At 40.8% G+C, this 19271-nt stretch overlaps 1 protein-coding gene across 1 annotated transcript in view; it reads right to left on the bottom strand.

The window, feature by feature from the left end:
- The window catches only part of cdh12a (cadherin 12a), a 60448-nt gene that overhangs the window by 36508 nt on the left and 4669 nt on the right, over positions 1 to 19271 (bottom strand). The window contains exons 2-6 of the mRNA XM_028594357.1: positions 17988 to 18112; positions 16757 to 16926; positions 10995 to 11114; positions 8169 to 8336; positions 7472 to 7659 (exon numbers count right to left, since the gene is read on the bottom strand). Of these exons, the coding sequence (XP_028450158.1) occupies positions 7472 to 7659; positions 8169 to 8336; positions 10995 to 11114; positions 16757 to 16926; positions 17988 to 18112 (771 nt within the window). The remainder of the gene's footprint in view (positions 1 to 7471; positions 7660 to 8168; positions 8337 to 10994; positions 11115 to 16756; positions 16927 to 17987; positions 18113 to 19271) is intronic.

A 19271-nucleotide genomic window follows, 5' to 3' on the forward strand; every position in this document is an offset into this window, starting at 1 on the left:
ACATGATTTCACTCTGCAGCAGGGGCGAGGCAAAGGGGGCTTATGTGGCTCCAGCCCTGAATGTTTTCTCAAAAGACCAGAATCTTTATAGGGATTTAAAATAACTTCAACTTTTCGTGATTTCCCCTCAGTCTCTCTGATGCTGTTTACGTCAAATTCCTACCCTACGTACTGTACATTATTAAATAGTAACATCATATTTTGCCTCTCTTTAGGTGGCAGGAGTGAAAATAAGTTATCTGGTTTCAGAATGATTCTTTCCTTGTCAACTATTATGTTTTTCCCAAATGATGTACAGATGTTTAGACATTCTTATCTCAAATTTCTTGAAAAATAGTGCATATAGTTGCCGTAAATGGAGCATGTTCAACGCTTTTTTTTAATTCATGGCCAATAAACTTCATTTTTAAGACAATATACAAAAAAAAATATTTCTCGCTTTTTTCCCGTGCTTTTTGTCGATTTTTTTGTTGTTTTTCCTCCGACGTTTTAAAGTTTAGTCAGGATACTGTCTTGAAACCATTTGAAACATATATTTTTTTAAATGCCATAAAATGTAATAAAACAACCAAAATTCTATGAAAGTAATCAATCATTTTACCTGAAGAACATTGTATGGTATCCATGTTATTTTTAGGCAATTTGGTTGAAAGAAACCCAAGTTCCTGATATTAAAAACTTTGAAAATGGGTCAAATTTGAACCGAGGAAAACACAGGGGTTAAAAGCCAAGCAGGCAGCTTCACCAGTTCACCTTTCCGGGCGGCTCGGACATACTTTCTGCGTTCCGTGGACGGCTGCGGACTTGTACCGGTCGAATAGCCACGATGTTGCGGGCATTGTCGTGGACACAAGCAGCCACTTTCCTTGAAACGATTGTGTTTCCACGCAACCAACACAAGTCCGCAGTGGTCCGCGGAGCCCAAGCCCGTCTCCACCGCATCCACCTGCGCGGTTATCAGCTGTGTGTCTGCCTGGCATACTCTGTGTGTAGGACGGGCAATTTAACCCGCCAGTCCTCATATTATATATACTATTGATATAGTGGCATGTGTCACCCTTTCAGCAGAGAGCCATGAATGAAAAAAAGAGCTTAAAATGTAGCAGTTAGAGCAGTTAAAATTAGCAGAAGAGTTGTAGCCTATTTTTATTTTTGTTTAAATTATATTGTTTTTAACTGTTTAACACAAGCTGTTGTTGTAGCAATATTGAGTCAATATATGAATATTCCTGTCCATATACTGTACTATTTTCTAGATACTTGCAAGGACCAAGGGTAAAGTATGCTTTTTCTTTGACAGTACAGATGTCTCCCATTTTTCACAATAATCCCATCCTCCCTGTTCACCCTTGCTCATCCCTATCAGTGATGCTATCCTGCATCCAGAGAAACACTATCCACTCATTCTCATGGGTCACAGATTTCGGCTGAACACTGGAAAAGCCTATGTTAGCGTCAGTCAGTCAGGAAGGTAGCAGGAGATGTATTTACAGTTGAGGCCAAAATTATTTAGCCTCGTGAGACCGTCCTGATCTCGTGATCATCAGCGTTGGTTTTGAGGTGGGTTAGGTGGTGATAGACTAACCAGTATTTTCAGACAGCGGTAGTCCTAATTCTGTTATCTGCTCGCTAATGCTTTTTTTCTCTTGGATCCTTCTTTTGGAATATGGTCCGGGAACCTGAAATGGTGTCTTTTATTCCTAAATTGTCGTTACACAAACGGCAAAAATCCTTTACCGACATGTTGCTTGCATGCTAAGCTAACGAGCTATGCTTTGCCTGCAGCAGCAGGGGCGGGCTTGTGGTTGTATTTTCATACGCTTCGTGGATCTGATTGGTTGATTTGGCCCGTCTATCACCAACATAGGTGATAGACAGATGGTTCATCCAATCAGCTAACCAGTATTTTCGCCCCTTCCCAAAAGTTCTCCAACGGAAAGTTCCCAGATGGATATGCCGAGCAAATGCGAAGCAATCCATCTGGCGGAGTCAGGTTAAAAATGATTAGCCCCCAAGGAATTATGGAACATTTTCCTAAAAATCTTCCCAATGTTTGCAGCATTGATAAAACTTGATATAATCAAACATTAACTGGTAGCTTTTGGTACATTTTGGAATATAAAATAATTTTTTAGGCTTGCTTTATATCAAATATAGTGAAAAATATGGTGGTCAAAAATATTAGCCCCCATGTGTGTTAACCAATCAGCCTTCAAACCACACCTGTGCAGTCAATTGGCTTCCTAACAACACCTGAGCATTCAATCAGCATAAAAGGATTACAAGGAACAGGGCACTTGAACACATCATTGAGAGGGACTACTTTTACTCACCATGCCAAAGACAAAGGAAATCAGTCTTGAGCGCAGAAAGAAGATAGTGGAAGCTCATGATAAAAAGGGGAAGGCTATACTGCCATTTCCAAGCGTTTCACAGTGTCTAGAACCGCTGTACGTTGCATCATTGCCAAGTACAAGGAGCCAAATTCTGTAAGAAATAAACCTGGGCGTAGTCTTAAGCGACTTCAAGAACTCTGGAGAGGAAAATAGTCAGAGATGTCCGCTAGAGGCCCCTGACATCTACCAAGATGATTGTTGCTGACCTGGCCTCTTCTGGTACCTCATGTATAAACAAAAAGCTTGCGTACGCTGGTTTTCACGGACACTTTGTGATGTATAAAAAATGAAGTTGACGTGAGAATGTGCGGGCCGTCACGCAAACTGTTGAGCAGTCGTGAGAATGTGTAGGCCGTCCGCAAAGTCTTTTCTGGCTCTGTAACGTTCTATTCTAATGTTCTCTAATTCTAACTGAAAAGTGCGGAAAATCACCAAACATTACAAAATAAAGTTTCCAATACAGTTACTGGCATACGTTTGTGACGTCTATGAAAAAACATAATTATATCTGCTGATACTCCATAAAAGTTTGAACATATTATGTGGATAATGTTTCACATCTTTCACACTATCAGCTGTTTAATTCGCAGGCTACTTAACCTTTGTTACACATAAGGACGGGAAATAAATGATATACGGCATAACCCGTTGTGATTGGACAAAGAATGACGTTGGGGTCGCATTTATAGTAATTTCCATATTAATTTATGGGAGGAGACAAGGCGGGGTCAGTGGCTCGTTCACGTGCGCTCAATTTCACATTGATTGTGATGTATAAAGGAAAGGTGCGCAGGACCTGGCATACGCCCGGTTTTATACATGTGAATATTTTTGTGCGTAGGTACTTTTCAAGTTTTGGCCATACGCCATTTTCTGGTATGAAAGCTGCGCAATCTTTTATATAAATGAGTCCCCTTGAGTTGATGTTTCAAGGAACACAGTTGTGAGGGCTTGTCATCGTGGTGGGCTTCAGGGCCATCGTCCCAGAAGAACCCCTTTGCTCAAAGACCCGCACATCAGAGCCAGACTGAGGTTTGCCCGTGAACATTTGATAAAGAAGAAGATAAAGATGAGTTTTGGAAGTCTGTGCTTTGGTCTGATGAGACTAAACTGGAACTTTTTGGGCACATGGATGTTGCTTATGTTTGGTGAAGAAAGGGAGAGGCCTTCAACCCTAAGAACACAGTTCCCACAGATAAACATGGTGGTGGGAGCATCATGCTGTGGGGCTGTTTTGCAGCCTCAGGCACAGGGAGCCTTGTTCGGGTGCGTGGCATCATGAAAAAAGAAGAAATTTTGAGGGATAATATGCAGAAATTTGCTAGTAGTCTAGCCTTAGGTCGTCGCTGGGTCTTCCAACAAGACCATGACCCAAAGAATACATTGAAATTGGTCCAACAGTTCCTGAAGGATTCCAAAACCAAGGTCCTGGAGTGGCCTGCACAGAGCCCAGACCTCATTCCTATTGAGAATCTGTGGCGGGTGCCACATGCAATTTGGACCAGCTGGAGCAATTTGCAATGGAAGAAAGGGCCAAAATTCCTCAGGAGACCTGTGCCAACCTAGTAAATAATTACTCTAAGAGGTTGTTGTCAGTTGTGGCTCAGAAAGGGTACACTATTGACTATTAATGGCCAGGGGGCTAATAATTTTGAACGTCTCATTTTTGCCCTTTCTTATTTCAGCTCACCATATCAATAAAATATCCTAATCAAACTTAGTGGACATTTTGTCTTTGTTATTTTGGAAACAAATACACTATACTTGTTGTTAATGGTCATTTCCATGGAGAAATCAGGAGTTTTGTCTAATTTCATAAGGGGGGCTAATCATTTTGATTGACTGTATTTAGGCCTAATTGTATTTTAATGTTATTTTAGAAGTAATCTGCTGTAGCTACGGCTACTTATCCAATTTCAAGGACAGCCTTTAAACATTGCCTCTCAGTTTGCACACGTTAAGTGATACTGAAGGCAGAGGAGGCACCAGCTAACAGCTATTGAGCCAAAACCAAAGTCTGAACTGACTGTTTTAATACTCTAGTACTTTACTTGTCTAAAGGCAACATGTATTATTAATAAATTCATGGCTTCCCTCATATCAAAAAGTAAGAGACACAGCTGGCAAGTTATGGTGCTCGGAAAGTAGCTGTCGTGTCTGTACTGATTTAGAGGACAGTCTGAAATAAAAGCCTCCACAGCCCTCTGATGTTAAACTGCCTGATGTGATGTGACATGTGCGCCGGGTGTTCCAGTGTGTGTATGTGAGTGTGGAGGTGGTATCCCTTTAGACGGAGCATTTAACCAAGATGAAGTTTTCCCAAGTCCTCAGATGACTCCTTTCGGAAGAGCTCTACTCTGAGATCGGATTTCCTATTAAACCTTTTATGAGGACTTAAAATCAGTTATGCTGTGGTCCTCCAGGAGCAAGTGGCATATGTTTAAGTTTATTCTTGTCCCTCCCCCCCATGCCCCCCATCCCCAACTATCTTCTCTTTTGTTCCTTTTATTTCCCTCTACTCCTTCCGTTCTTTCTTTTCTCTTCCCCTTTCTTCAAATATCCACCACAGATCTTAAATCATCAGGGGAATCCAATGGCTGACGCTGCAACATAAATTCAGTTTGGTGTGCATGAGAGCGTGTGTTTGCATGCATGAGTGAGTGTATCTAGCATTATCTGGCCTAATAGCTCGGTTCGATCGAAGGTTAAGAGGAAGAATGATTGGGATCACAGCCAGATCAGCACATTCCTCCCACTCTCAGATCACTAGCAAAATGCTGGGGTTTGCAAAAATTTGCCTTAAGTTCTAATTTATTCTGTTTTTTCTTTATTTTTTATCATGGAATACTATAGCACGATTTAATTGTATCTGATGTAGGGGGGAATTGAAATAAATGCATTTTCTTCCACAGAAACCTGCTATTTCTCAGTCCGAATGGCCCTTTAAGCCATGGATCTGCAATGAGAAGTAAGCTAATAGCCAGAATACTAGGTTGTCTTTATGCTTCAACACTGTCTACACAGTATATCTTATGCACATTCGACTTAGAAGAATCCTCTAAATGGCCCAGCATGCAAAATTCTGATACAGTATATGAGAAAATATGGAAACTCCATATATAGCGTATGGAAGTAGCTGCGCAGTGAGACATCTCACTTCCTTCATATCTGTGTTGAGAGGTGCACATGTGCGGTACGGATCCGGCAGGATGTACAAATTGGGTGGCAACGCCGCCAATGATCTTTTACGTATTGTACGTTTTCTCATGTGACGCAGTTCCGACCACGTTTAGGTGTTAGGGTTAGGGTTAGGGTTAGAAAATCAACTTAATTATCTAATCAAAAAGATAAATACATGATACAATAATCATATATAGACGTACATAGGTGTTTAATGATTTGATATGTGATATCTGTGACATTATGATCCAACTTTTGGTTGAACTGTTTATTGACCTACTGACTGGGGGAGTGGGTGTGGTCCTGCTTGGGTCAAAGGGCATAAAAACAGGAAACGGAAGAAGGGGGTCCCGGTATGGACCAAGCGTACCTCCTATGGGGAGACTCTTAAGCTAACAAGCCATTACCTCCAACTAGCATTCCATTGACTGCCATTCATTTTAGCGTCACTTTGACAGCGAATAACTTTACATTTGAAATTAAAAGACTATTTGTCCATTGTTTATTTCTAAAGAAACACAACAATGTATAAAATGCTGCATTACCTTGTATCTCACGTTATGGCTCCGTAGCAGACGTTTCTTTGTTAAAATAGGCTAACGATTGTGTCATAACCACGCGTCTTTCTGTCGCACAGTAGATAAATTACCGTATAGTACAGGAGAAGCTCGCAGGCAGTTTCGACTTACATTAGCTGTTTAAGTTTAACTACTAATGTTAACTAGCATTTTATTTAGCAATACTTAGTCTGTGCCTATGTTATCTCCTTGCATATACCTACGCTCTCTGTCTCTGTAAGATTGGGAATGATTGAGATTTCTCTTGGCACAGCTACCAGAAGACTTACAACTTTTCAGACAGGTTGCTCACGTCACATCTACGTCATCAGCCTCATCACCAGAAAAGTGCTTCTAATTCACTTCACTGGTCTTCGTCGAAGTCTAAGGCGTCACTGTGTCCATTCTTTTATTGTCTATGGTGTGGACGTGTCATGGCAGATGGCACTGGCAACACTCTGTTTTCCTGATTGATTAACGGTTTTCTTTTGCTCCACGTATGTTAAGTTTGATCAACATGCTTCAATGTAAACTAAATGACCTTATGTCAAGGGACGGGAATGAATAAGAGCGAGACGATTCAGTTGAGAGGAGCGGCAGCAGTGGCGGAGCTAGCCGAGCCCAGCCGAAAACAACAACAGGTACGCACACTCACATGTCCCCATCAGCGGTCAATCATTTAGTTTATGAAAATAATGTACAATGTTACCAATCTCTGGGGGGTAATATCCTAGACAATGACAGAAAACCATCACAGGCTTGGTTCATAGCATCACATATCAAATGTTGCTACATTAAAAAAACATGTCACAATCTAATTACCACAAGTTGGCACATAATGGTGATATTGGTCCCAACTAGGGCATCATTTCCACTGGGGACAGGGGGGACATGCCCCCCCCCCCCCCCACACACACACTTTTTAAAATCTAGTTTGTGTCCCCCCTACTTTCAAATTGGTTTGATGTTATTTTATTTACAAGTCTCAGTGATCAGCCCCTATTTCAAACAATAAAGAAAGTAAGATATCTTTTTCTTATACATAGTACTATTCTTTCTGGAAGAATTTATCATTATAGGCAACTGAATTATTCCCTGGATTTTGTATCACAATAGTTCCTAAATATATGTAGAAATGCAGGAAATGGGATTCAAATAAAAAAAAGATTTTGTCCCCCCACCCCCACACTTTTCAAACTAATGTTACACCCTTGCGGCCCCAATATGCTCCCAGATATTATTTGAGACCAGGCCATTTTCTTTTTTTTTTTACAAAACTTAACCCAAGGGATCACCATGAATATCAGATAATGTGCAGCTGATGATGAGTGAATGTACCTTTTTCAGGACTACAACTCCCTCTTGACTTTGGCCATTAGAGATGATATCAAACATGTTGCCCTCATCTCCTGGAACAATGGCATAATCCACCTGTGCATTGCTGCCAGCATCCAGATCGTGAGCTCGAATTCGGCCTACTGCTGAGCCAACAGCTGCCGACTCTGGCACCCGCAGATGGAAAATACCTGACAGAATGACAGAGAGCAAAAAAGCAATTAAGTGCAATTTAAGAAATATATATGTAGAGATTGATTTCATTCATTCATCTTAAAGCTTTAGTGCTTAACTTTTTGGTATTAATGTCCGTTACATTCAAGCCATCGCTAAATGAGTTGCTACAAAGCTAATTAAGACTATCAGCTCCACACAAGCTCTGGATTTCTCAGAAGATTGTGGCATCCGGTGACTTTCGCGAGCAGAAACTTAAGGGAAGATAATGACCTCTTCTGAAGAGTGCGTCATGTTTTTTTTAATCCTCCCTGTCCTCCTTGGCTACTAGCAACTGTGTGGAGGAGGGGTGTGGGGGGCGAGACGCGGTCACGGAAGGCTTGTATCATGCGGATGCGCCCAAGAGTTTTATTGTCATTACTTAGAATTCCTCATGGGGGACACTGAAACTACGAACTATAGCTTTAATAGACAAACCAACCAACCAATCAACCAATCAGACATCATTATTGAGACCTGTCCTTACTCTTTGCGAAGCGCGGTGGGTTGTCATTGACGTCGCTGAGGCTGATGTTGATGTTGGTGGTGGAGGCTAGCCCCCCCAGCTGACCGCCCATGTCCTTGGCCTGGAGAAGAACCTGGTATTCCCCTTTCACCTCGCGGTCCATGTTGGCTAGAGCTGTCCGGATCACTCCTGGAGAAGGAGGAGGGGTTTAAAAAAGGGGTTGTTTTGTCTGTGCCCTTCTCAGTGATTTGAAGTAGGCGGGACTTGGTTGGGAAAAGACACATGTCATGTATTTCTGTGCACCAGCCTAAGCAAGGCCATTAACATCAACCGTGACCCGACCCACCCTGCCCACCACCTTTTAGTTTAGCTTATTGATTTACACATATACAATTGCTTCAGATTAAAATACACATCATCAATAAAAGATGTGATGGAGAGATGAGAAAAGAAAAACTCAGAGGGGCTTAATCTGGGTACGCTCCAATCCCTACTCCAATTAAAATAGAAAGTAACTACAATACTGAAAAGAAAAGAAAAGAAGGCTCTTTGAGGAGATTCAGGACCATACAAGCCCATACTAGTAGACTGAAGAACAGTTTCTTCCCCCTAGCAGTAAAACTGTTAAATGGTTCCTAGTTTCCTAGTCTCATGTCCAAAATTATCAGACCAATGTTTACACCTCCAAGTTATTTATTTATCTATTTATTACTAAGGCTGCTAACTAATCAGGAGTGTACAATACCTTATCTGTTATTTATTATCTGTAATGTGCATTATGTACTGCTGGGCCTCTTATGTCAAATGTCTCAGTCAGGATTTACCAACATTTGAATCACATCTGATGACAGTTGTGGGGTTGTTGTGCCAGGCCACTCTCAATGAAATCTGATCAAACCACACCTACACAGTCCTGATGAGTTTTTGATTGTTAAATGCATAATAAATAATACCTAAGGATGTTTTTTTCCCTCTATTTGTTGCACATTTAGTACATGCATATTTAATGATAGATATAAATAGATAAATGATTACAAATTTAATTTAAGACAAAGGCACTGTTCATACGTTACTAATCAAGCACTTGCTTATAATGTCGTGAAGGCAGTGGTAGGCTTTTACCGTAAAACCACCACAGGAAGTGGTGGCAATGCTACTAAGGTTAGCTAACAAACACTTGATTCTTCAATCTAAATAATTATTAATAATAATTAAGCAATGAGGGACCATTGGGCCCCCTGGTACTTTCGTGCCCGGGCCCTAGTGATTCGACATTTCTTTACACTTTTTGACAGTTGTTTAATACTGGTTTATGGTAAATGTGCATCAATGATCTGTGATTCTCAGATTCCAAAATTAGTTGAACAAATAAAGACCTACAGTATATCACAATATTAAAAAAAAGATCTCACTTTTTACATGAGAGTCCATCGTGTGTACACTCAATGTTCCCAGTTGAATTGCTTTCATGCATAAGAAGAACTAGGATTCAAATAAGTTGTTAGCAGCTGGCTTTAACCAAGCTCTAAATTTGGTTCTTTCAAGCCAGGTATCACTAAACTTGTACTTCATCATAGCTAAAGAATAAAATCCATTTCATGTCTGTGGTACAATCCGAAAGAGACTCACACCAATAATACAGTTGATTGGCTGCAATACAAGTTGCATGTTGGTCTCATTTGTAGTCATAATACAGCAAATTATTTTTGGACTAGTGAAAGAAAGGACTACAACACCGGAATACGGAATAATAAAAAAACATTCTAAAGCGCTGCAGGAGCATTTCAATGAGCTTTAGAGATAGCGTTACATGGACGTAGGAAAATTAAGACCTGTTTAAAATGACCTAGAACACATGAATTCAGCGAATTTAGGACATTTTAAGGCCTAAATTTTTAATTTTGAAATGTAAGACTTTTTATTTAGTCTTGCATTGCCAGACCTACCTCCACAGTGCTGCGGAGGAGGGTCTGGCTAGTCCACACAGCATTCCGGGATGGGAGGAAAATGTGCTCTGGTTTATTGGCATTTCTTTAAACCAATCACAATCGTCTTGGGCGGTGCTAAGCGCCAGATGGTGCCTCTGCAAAATAGCCTCGGGAAGGAACTTGTTTTTGTGGAACACGTTCAAAAATAGTTTTAGTCGTGCAACAGAAAACTCAGATTGGACAGATCTGTCTAGCTAGCTGTCTGGATTTACCCTGCAGAGATCTGAGGAGAAGTTAACCATAGTCCTCAGAAATCCACCGGAGTTTAAAATGCTAACACAAAGAAAGTGGAAGGTAACGGATATCCGGCTGAAATAAGGGACATCCGGCAGAATTTCCGTTGGAATGTCATCACTATAGACTAAACTTTTTTAGACTTCTTAAGACCCTGCGCAAACCCTGATGGCTTCCAACATTCTGCTGCCGTTTACACCAGCTAAACCACCTTTGTTTCATTCCTTTCATACCTTGATATTTGATCTTGTCTATACTTCGAAAGAGGCAGGATGGTGACAAGTGCTGCTCCTCAGGGGGAAAATGAAACATGACTCTACATGTTCAGAGTCATAACTGCTCGGTTTAGATGTCTGTTTAAAGGACTGAAAATGTTTGAGTCCCTTTTTAGTGCAGGTTTTAGCATTCAGGTGCAGGCCTGAGGAGAAACTCACTCTGAGAACCCTCTTGCTGTGTGTCATGACCGGTTGAATTTCATGCTTTTCTAGACAGCTGGCACTGTGAGCTGTAGGGTTCACGCAAAAGTCACAGACCTGTTATACAACTGGGGATGAATATGAATAACTCATGGTTTGGAAGTAATGGAAGACGGCATTACATTACGTAAATGTCGCAATCTTCTAACCTGTCTTGGGGTCCACAGAGAAGTATGGCTGGCCGTGCAGGATGCTGTAGACGATGCGTGCGCTGTTGCCATATGTTGGGTCATCTGCATCTGTGGCGGTCACCTGTGTGACGTAGGTTCCTACACACACATACACACACACACACACACACACACACACACAAACACACACACATACACAAGTTGATTGATTGATTGATTGATTGTGTTTATTTTGAATATGTAAAGAACAAAAACAGTAGACAAACAAATAACGACAATAAATGAATACTAATAATTAAATACTGGCGCTTGTTGAGTGGCTCTCAGCGTCGGATACCGAAGCAAAAATCACACTTTAGCGTCTGTATGGGATGCACCCATGAATGTATTATAAGACCGGACTCAACCGGGGAAAGCAGCAGATCGACCGCGGCGCTGTAAGATGGCGTAGTGTTAAGAGCGACAACGGTAGCGAGTAGCATGAAAGACCGAAAATCCGCGTAAGGAGGTTAGTTGGGGTGGTGGATGGGTCAAACAACACAGGACTTTCATCGTGGAGTCCTGTTCTTGTCCCGCGTGTCACTGAAATGTACATTTTGTAACCCCACCCACCATCTTTTTCTAAACCTAACTGTCCCGTTCTTGTTCTACACGTCAAACGTACATTTTTTAAATCGGTCCCGACCTAGAGTGTCAAAAAGTGAAGCCAAGAGTCCCGACCAGCGTGATTTAGCGACGCTAAAGGAGATTTTTTTGCGTCAGTAACAAACGCCAAAGGCACCTGACCAAGCGTCGCTATTTGACGCACTGGGAGTGAGAATGTGATGCATACACACTTGAATCCACAATTCCAACGGCAACAAAATTTACTACATCTCTACGGTAATTATTGTAGCCTACTAAAGCATCGTTTTAACTGCAAATGTGGTTACTGTGTGGCTCATTGCATATGGTATCTTGCACTATTGTGCACAAAACACAGCGGACTGATGGACTTTGTGTTGCATAAACTGATGACCTCTTCACCAGGCTTACATCTGTTAAATGGTATTTTAGGCGTCAGCATGGTTTAATGCCATCACAGTGAGCTTTAGAGAAAATCTGACTTTTGTCTTCTATACAGTACAGGCCAAAAGTTTGGACACACCATCTCATTCAATGAGTTTTCTTTATTTTCATGAGTATTTGTATTGTAGATTCTCACTGAAAGCATCAAAACTATGAATGAACACATATGGGATTATGTACTTAACAAAAAAGTGTGAAATAACTGAACACGTCTTATATTTTAGATTCCTCAAAGTAGCCACCCTTTGCTTTTTTGATAGCGCTGCAAACCATTGGTGTCACCTGAAATGGTTTTCACTTCACAGGTGTGCCAGGGTCAGGGTTAATTAGTGGAATTTTTTCCCTTATTAATGGGGTTGGGACCATCAGTTGTGTTGTGCAGAAATCAGGTTGATACACAGCCGACAGCCCTATTGGACAACTTTTACTGACCAATCAGCTAAGTGAAGAGAAACGAGTGGCCATCATTACTTTAACAAATGAAGGTCAGTCAGTCCGGAAAATTGCAAAAACTTTGAATGTGTCCCCAAGTGCAGTCGCAAAAACCATCAAGCACTACAACGTGGCTCACATGAGGACCGCCCCAGGAAAGGAAGACCAAGAGTCACCTCTGCTGCTGAGGATAAGTTCATCCGAGTCACCAGCCTCAGAAATCGCAAGTTAACAGCAGCTCAGATTAGAGACCAGATGAATGCCACAGCCATTCTAGCAGCAGACACATCTCTAGAACAACTGTTCTAGGAGACTGCGCGAATCAGGCCTTCATGGTCAAGTAGCTGTTAACCACTGCTAAGGAGAGGCAACAAGCAGAAGAGATTTTTTTGGGCCAAGAAACACAAGGAATGGACATTAGACCAGTGGAAATCTGTGCTTTGGTCTGATGATTCCAAATTTGAGATCTTTGGTTCCAACCGCCGTGTCTTTGTGCGACGCAGAAAAGGTGAACGGATGGATTCTACATGCCTGGTTCCCACCGTGAAGCATGGAGGAGGAGGTGTGATGGTGTGGGGGTGCTTTGCTGGTGACACTTTTGGGGATTTATTCCAAATTGAAGGCATACTGAACCAGCATGGCTACCACAGTATCTTGCAGCGACATGCCATCCCATCCGGTTTGCGTTTAGTTGGACCATCATTTATTTTTCAACAGGACAATGACCCCAAACACACCTCCAGGCTGTGTAAGGGCTATTTGACCAAGAAGGAGAGTGATGGAGTGCTGCGCCAGATGACCTGGCCTCCACAGTCACCGGACCTGAACCCAATCGAGATGGTTTGGGGTGAGCTGGACCGCAGAGTGTAGGCAAAAGGGCCAACAAGTGCTAAGCATCTCTGGGAACTCCTTCAAGACGGTTGGAAAACCATTTCAGGTGACTACCTCTTGAAGCTCATCAAGAGAATGCCAAGAGTGTGCAAAGCAGTAATCAGAGCAAAGGGTGGCTACTTTGAGGAATTTAAAATATAAGACATGTTTTCAGTTATTTTTTGTTAAGTACATTATTCCATATGTGTTCATTCATAGTTTTGATGCCTTCAGTGAGAATCTACAATGTAAATAGTCATGAAAATAAAGGAAAAGCATTGAATGGGAAGGTGTGTCCAAACTGTTGGCCTGTACTGTATGTGTTGCAAATCAGACAATGCCAGGATGAACAAACAATACAGTCAATATCAGATTTGGACTCTTAAAATGATGAATCTCACTCTCTGAACGTGTAAGTATCTACGGAGGAGGATTAGGGACACGTGAAAAATGTATTTGAGTTTAAACTTATAACATAAAGTTTAAATTCAGAATTCAGAGAAAAAAGTCTGAATTCTGACTTCCGTAAGTACCCAACTTTTGTTTGCCACAGAGCATATTTTCTGCTTATGATTATACCATTATGTAACTAATAGGAACTAGTTAGTTTATCAGCAAGTTCAGTAGTCATCTCCACATGACGGGTTAACCGAGCTTCATGTGTAAAATTGGTGGGGTGCCGCTTTACGAAACAGCATAGAGCTGGACAGCTACACTTATGTATATAAATGCATATGTTTTGGAAAAAGTATCAGCCCTTGACACAAACAAAATAAGTGAACCTGTGTAGTTTGAGGCTCATATTCAAAGCATATTAAAAACTCTCTTTGAGAAGTCAGAAAACTGTGCAAACAGGAGCTTTTCTATTCTTAGAAGTCGACTTCTCATAGATAGGATTATGTTTTATGTTTTCATCATGTGGACACTTGTGCGGTTTCCTACCATATCTAATCCGCTATACAGTTTGCTGCTGTATTTCACTGCAACAGAGACATACTGGGGTCACACTTGTGTTCTATTAGAGCACTTTGGACCTCAGCTGAAGCATTAACAGCTTAAAGCCTAAAGACCTTGACTGTTAAATTACCCCTCAGTAAAGGCATTTAACAGACAGATGGGCCACTAAGTCTTGCTTAGCATGTGTGTGTGTGTGTGTGTGTGTGTGTGTGTGTGTGTGTGTGTGTGTGTGTGTGTGTGTGTGTGTGTGTGTGTGTTGTGAGCAGCAGATACAACTTGATAAATCCAAGCTGAACCCAGAACTGAGCCAAACCAAAAGCCTTGGAAAATAAAATTCTGTATATGAATTTCAGTTGTATAGTTTAGTCCAACAAACCATAAGCACATGAAAAATCATTTCAGCTCCTCCTTACATTACACTTAGCTGATGCTTTTATCCAAAGCGACTTCCAATAAGTGCATTTAACCATGAAGGTACAAACTCAGAACAGCAAGGAATATACATGTAAGAGCCATTTTTTTTATATCATTTAATATCTTCTTAGCTAAGGTGCAGTCAGAAGAGATGGGTTTTTAGCCTGCAATGTATAGACTTTCAGCTTTTAAAAAATTGCTACGAGGACATTTGGTTACAGACAACATTTATTTACAAATACACAATTATATAATTTAAAGATTCTAAAATGAATAATGTCTGGTTTCCAAATTGTGTGCAGTTTGAAATGTTTTTTTATGATCACTGTTTTCTTCCCTCTAGTGTTGAGCCCTAAGGATAATGATGTCATCTCCTCCTTACATGTATGGCAAATAAATCAATTCTGTTACTAGTTTATAGAGGTTAAAAAGGGTTAAAATGCTTAAGATTATACGTTTAATTTCTATTTATTTTCTAAAATCATGCCGGTCAACGAATTTGGTATTATAAGCAATGATTTAAGCCCCAGTCAAATGTTCTGTGGCTTGTGACCCCTGGCCTCCTTCTGGATTACCTGCAGTTGAAAATCATGGACGTATAAATTGAAAATACAGAAAATGCTTTGGAGAAGCAACAACCATGGCGAAAAGTAAGACCAGGGATTTATTACCGTGGACTGAAGACAAGGTGGAACTGTTACTGAAAGGTATGTAAGGCTACCTGACTGATAAGACTGACTGACGTGCGTCATCGCTTCCAAAGGTCTCCGTTTGTGCCCGTCCAGACTACAAAGCAACCCCGGGGTTTTCAAACCAAAAACGGAGGCAGCAGGGTTTTTCGATGGCTCTGTTTTAGGGGCTCGGAAACGTCCGGTGTAGTGAAGAATACTAGAAGACTTTCAACTGACTTTGAGTCTGACACCGTGTCACAAACAAATTTAACCAAGCTAGCTAGCTACTGCTAGCGTTAGCTGGTAATTTAAGGGAAAGTTTGAATATTTTCTGTTCTACCATACATGCAGATGAATGGCAGCAGTAACCGGAGGTCCACGTTTATCCGGCGGTAAAACTCCCGTTGGATGACACGCTTCAGAGGGGTTAATATTTGTACTTTGGATGCTTAATGGATTCTAGTGCTATTCATTTCAGTTTTGATGATAATATCTAATACCTACAGTACAATTATAAAGCAAAGAAAAGTTCTCCCAGTGAATGTTGCAGCTTCTTATTCATTCTCATTGTCAAAGGCATCATCCGATGGATACATAATACTTTATATTTTGCAACACATTTTTGTTTGGAAATTGACTTAGGTCAGTAAAAGTTTTTTTTTTTTAATGAAGAAGATAAAATTACACATCGTCGCTGTCGGGTGAAAACCCCAACATGTTGCTATTCAGGAAATTAATGAATGAATTCACTGTTAAAACCCACAGAGAGACGTGAAGGGTGACCAATAGCATTGATTTATTAAAAACAATTGAAATGGCGAAATGTGGAGATACAAGGTTTCTGCCCATCAGCAACGATATAGAACAAGGGTGTCAAACTCAATTTCACTAACGGCCACACTGGAAAATAAGAATCACATCAAGGGCCAGACATGTATAGTTAATTGACATGCTTTTATTAAATCAAAAAAGTCAAATAATTTTGACTGTATTATGGCATGTCTCATATAGCCTTTTCACTTACAATTTGGTCCACATAAAGCTCTAAAAAGTCATCAAAAAGATTCCACAGCCATTATACAGTATTCAAAAAATCAAGCAAAACTTACATTTTTAAAGTAGGCTACCACACAAATTCTGCAGTTGCAGTTTGAAAACAGTTTCCTGTCCTTTTGGTTTGGCACACCACTATGCGGTTAAAATTGATTGTGAACCTGAATTGATATGCAGGCCGGATGAAAATTTGCGAGGGGCCGGATTTGGCCCGCGGGCCTTGAGTTTGAAACGTGGTATAGAAGATAAAGTTTAGATATATTAAGAGAGGCTTGATGTAAGATTAGTCCTCGTCTCAACCTCTGGCAGTCCTACCTGCTGGAGACATCTCGGGGACACTGGCGCTGTACGGACCATCGGGGAATCGTGGCTCATTGTCGTTGATGTCCTGCACTTTGATGATGAACTCAGACTGGGGCTCCAGAGGCACGCCTGTGTGGATGTCAACAGCCTGGGCCTTCAATGTGTAGTAGGACTTTTCCTCCCTGTAAAATATCCCAGATTACATATTCTCATATATATGCACGGATGTTGAATTTCCCCTTGGGGATCAATAAAGTATCTATCTATCTATCTATCTATCTATCTATCTATCTATCTATCTATCTATCTATATATCTATCTATCTATCTATCTAATAATACTGTATGTCTAACCAACAGAGACTACATGATGATTATGAAGTGATGCTTTAAGATATCTGTTAGATGGTACTTAGGTGTCCACATGGTTTGGGTGTCAGCTTGTGCTAATGCCCACACTGTGGGTTTCACAGATATTCTTTTTATTTTCCATATATTTTCCGATCAGACAATATAATACCTAAATGAATGAGCATTGAATCCATAAACAGAACATGATTTTTCTAAATTTACATTTTCTTCATAAATAACTATCATTAATAATTACTTTTGTCTTTGAGCAAAGCAAAGGCAGAAGTAGCATGTTATGATGCCAAAATTAACTATGGAGTGTTTTTCTAATAATTTCTAATCAATCTAACCATAGTGTGACTGTGATCTATCCAAAAATCATAACCAAGTTTTTTTTCACCTAAATTTAACTAATCTTTACCCATAGAGGTTTCAGGACAGAAAAAAAGGTTTTGGGACAATAATAAAAGTAATTTTATTATTGTCTACTACTCATTTGTGACATCTTGTCACCTGCCCTCAGCTTTTTCCCGGGGCTTCTTGAGAATAATAGCCAAAGTGGTTTCATCCAACCTAGTACAGAATTTTATCTTTGAACAGTTACGTCAGTGATAATCGCAACAATCAAACTGTATGCCTTTACATTACAGTACTCAAAGTAATCAACCAGGAAAGTGTGCTCACTAATATTTGATAGATTTTTTACAAATAGGCCAATTTATTTTTTGCTATAATATGCTGAAATCCTATTATAGTATATTTTCAGACATTTTAATTTGAACTAACTCTGAGGACCCCCTCTGGTTTATCAGATGCAAGTTATTATTTTTTTTACTTGAAGCTCGGCATTGCACCTTATTACTGTATTTTTATAATTATTGATAAGTACTGACCTGTCAAGCCCCACCAGTGCATGTATATCGCCTGTGATGTGATCGATGGTAAATATGGAGCCGGCTCCTTCTCCTGACAGAGTGTACTTGACTGCGCTGTCTCCATGGTCCATGTCTGTGTGGAGCTGCAGGCGAAGAAGCACACAACATTCAATCATGCAGCTCCTGAAAGCTCCAACACCAGCAGCAATCACTTACAATACAACTTGATTTCTATGTCATTAGCAACAATATGTAAACTACTGAGTAAATCAGAACGTGTGCCGTTTACTAAAAGCTTCGATCAGCTTAAAAATGAATTACCTGTGCTGTCATTTTCAACGTTTGTTGTTGATAATAAAGCTTCTTAAAGCATGGCAGAGGCGATAAACACGTGTCCAAAACACAGCAAAGCATGGCAAAGCAGATTTTGTGGCCTTGACCAACTGCCACTTTGCTCGTTTGAAAGCCATGATGTCTCTCCATCATGGGTGGGCCAAATTCTCAGGGCGGGCAAAGCAGAGAAAGAGGAGGTAACCTTGCTCCTTATGACCTCATAAGGAGAAGATTCCAGATCGGCCCATCTGAGCTTTCATTTTCTCAAAGGCAGAGCAGGATACCCAGGGCTCGGTTTACACCTATCACCATTTCTAGCCACTGGGGGACCATAGGCAGGCTGGGGGAATGCATATTCATGTTAAAAAACCTCATAAAGTGACATTTTCATGTCATGGGACCTTTAATCAACACATTCTCACTCCCATCGTGTCCAAAAGTGATGCTTGGTCAGGTGCATTTGGCCTTTGTTATGGACGCAAAAAGTCTTCTCTAGCGTCATATTTAGATGTGCTTGGTCGGGACCCTTGGCGTCACAATTCGACGCTCTCGGGACTCGCGTCTTGCCCTTTGGCGTCATATGTACAGTAAACAGGTTTGGTCGGGACCCTTTGCATCATTATTTGACGCTTTGGGTCGGGACGTATGTTTAACTAACATGTTGGTATAGGAAAATATCGTGGGTGGAGTTACAAAATGTACGTTTCAGTGACACGTGGGCCAAGAACAGGACACAAACCCGGTCTCCTGGGTTAAAGTCCTGGGTTGATTGACCCATCCACCTCCCCAACCAACCTCCCTAAGCAGATTTTCGGTCTTTCACACTACGCAATGACAGTTGTGGATACTTATGTTGCCAGCACTGTCAATCTGATCAAATCTGATCGAACCACATGCACACAGTCCTGGTGTAGCAGATTAGATGAGTTTTTTGACTGTTGAACTCTTATGAAATAGTACCTAAGTTGG

This window comes from Perca flavescens, chromosome 12 (assembly GCF_004354835.1).
Source record: "Perca flavescens isolate YP-PL-M2 chromosome 12, PFLA_1.0, whole genome shotgun sequence".
In the NCBI taxonomy this organism is placed as follows: Eukaryota; Metazoa; Chordata; class Actinopteri; order Perciformes; family Percidae; genus Perca; species Perca flavescens.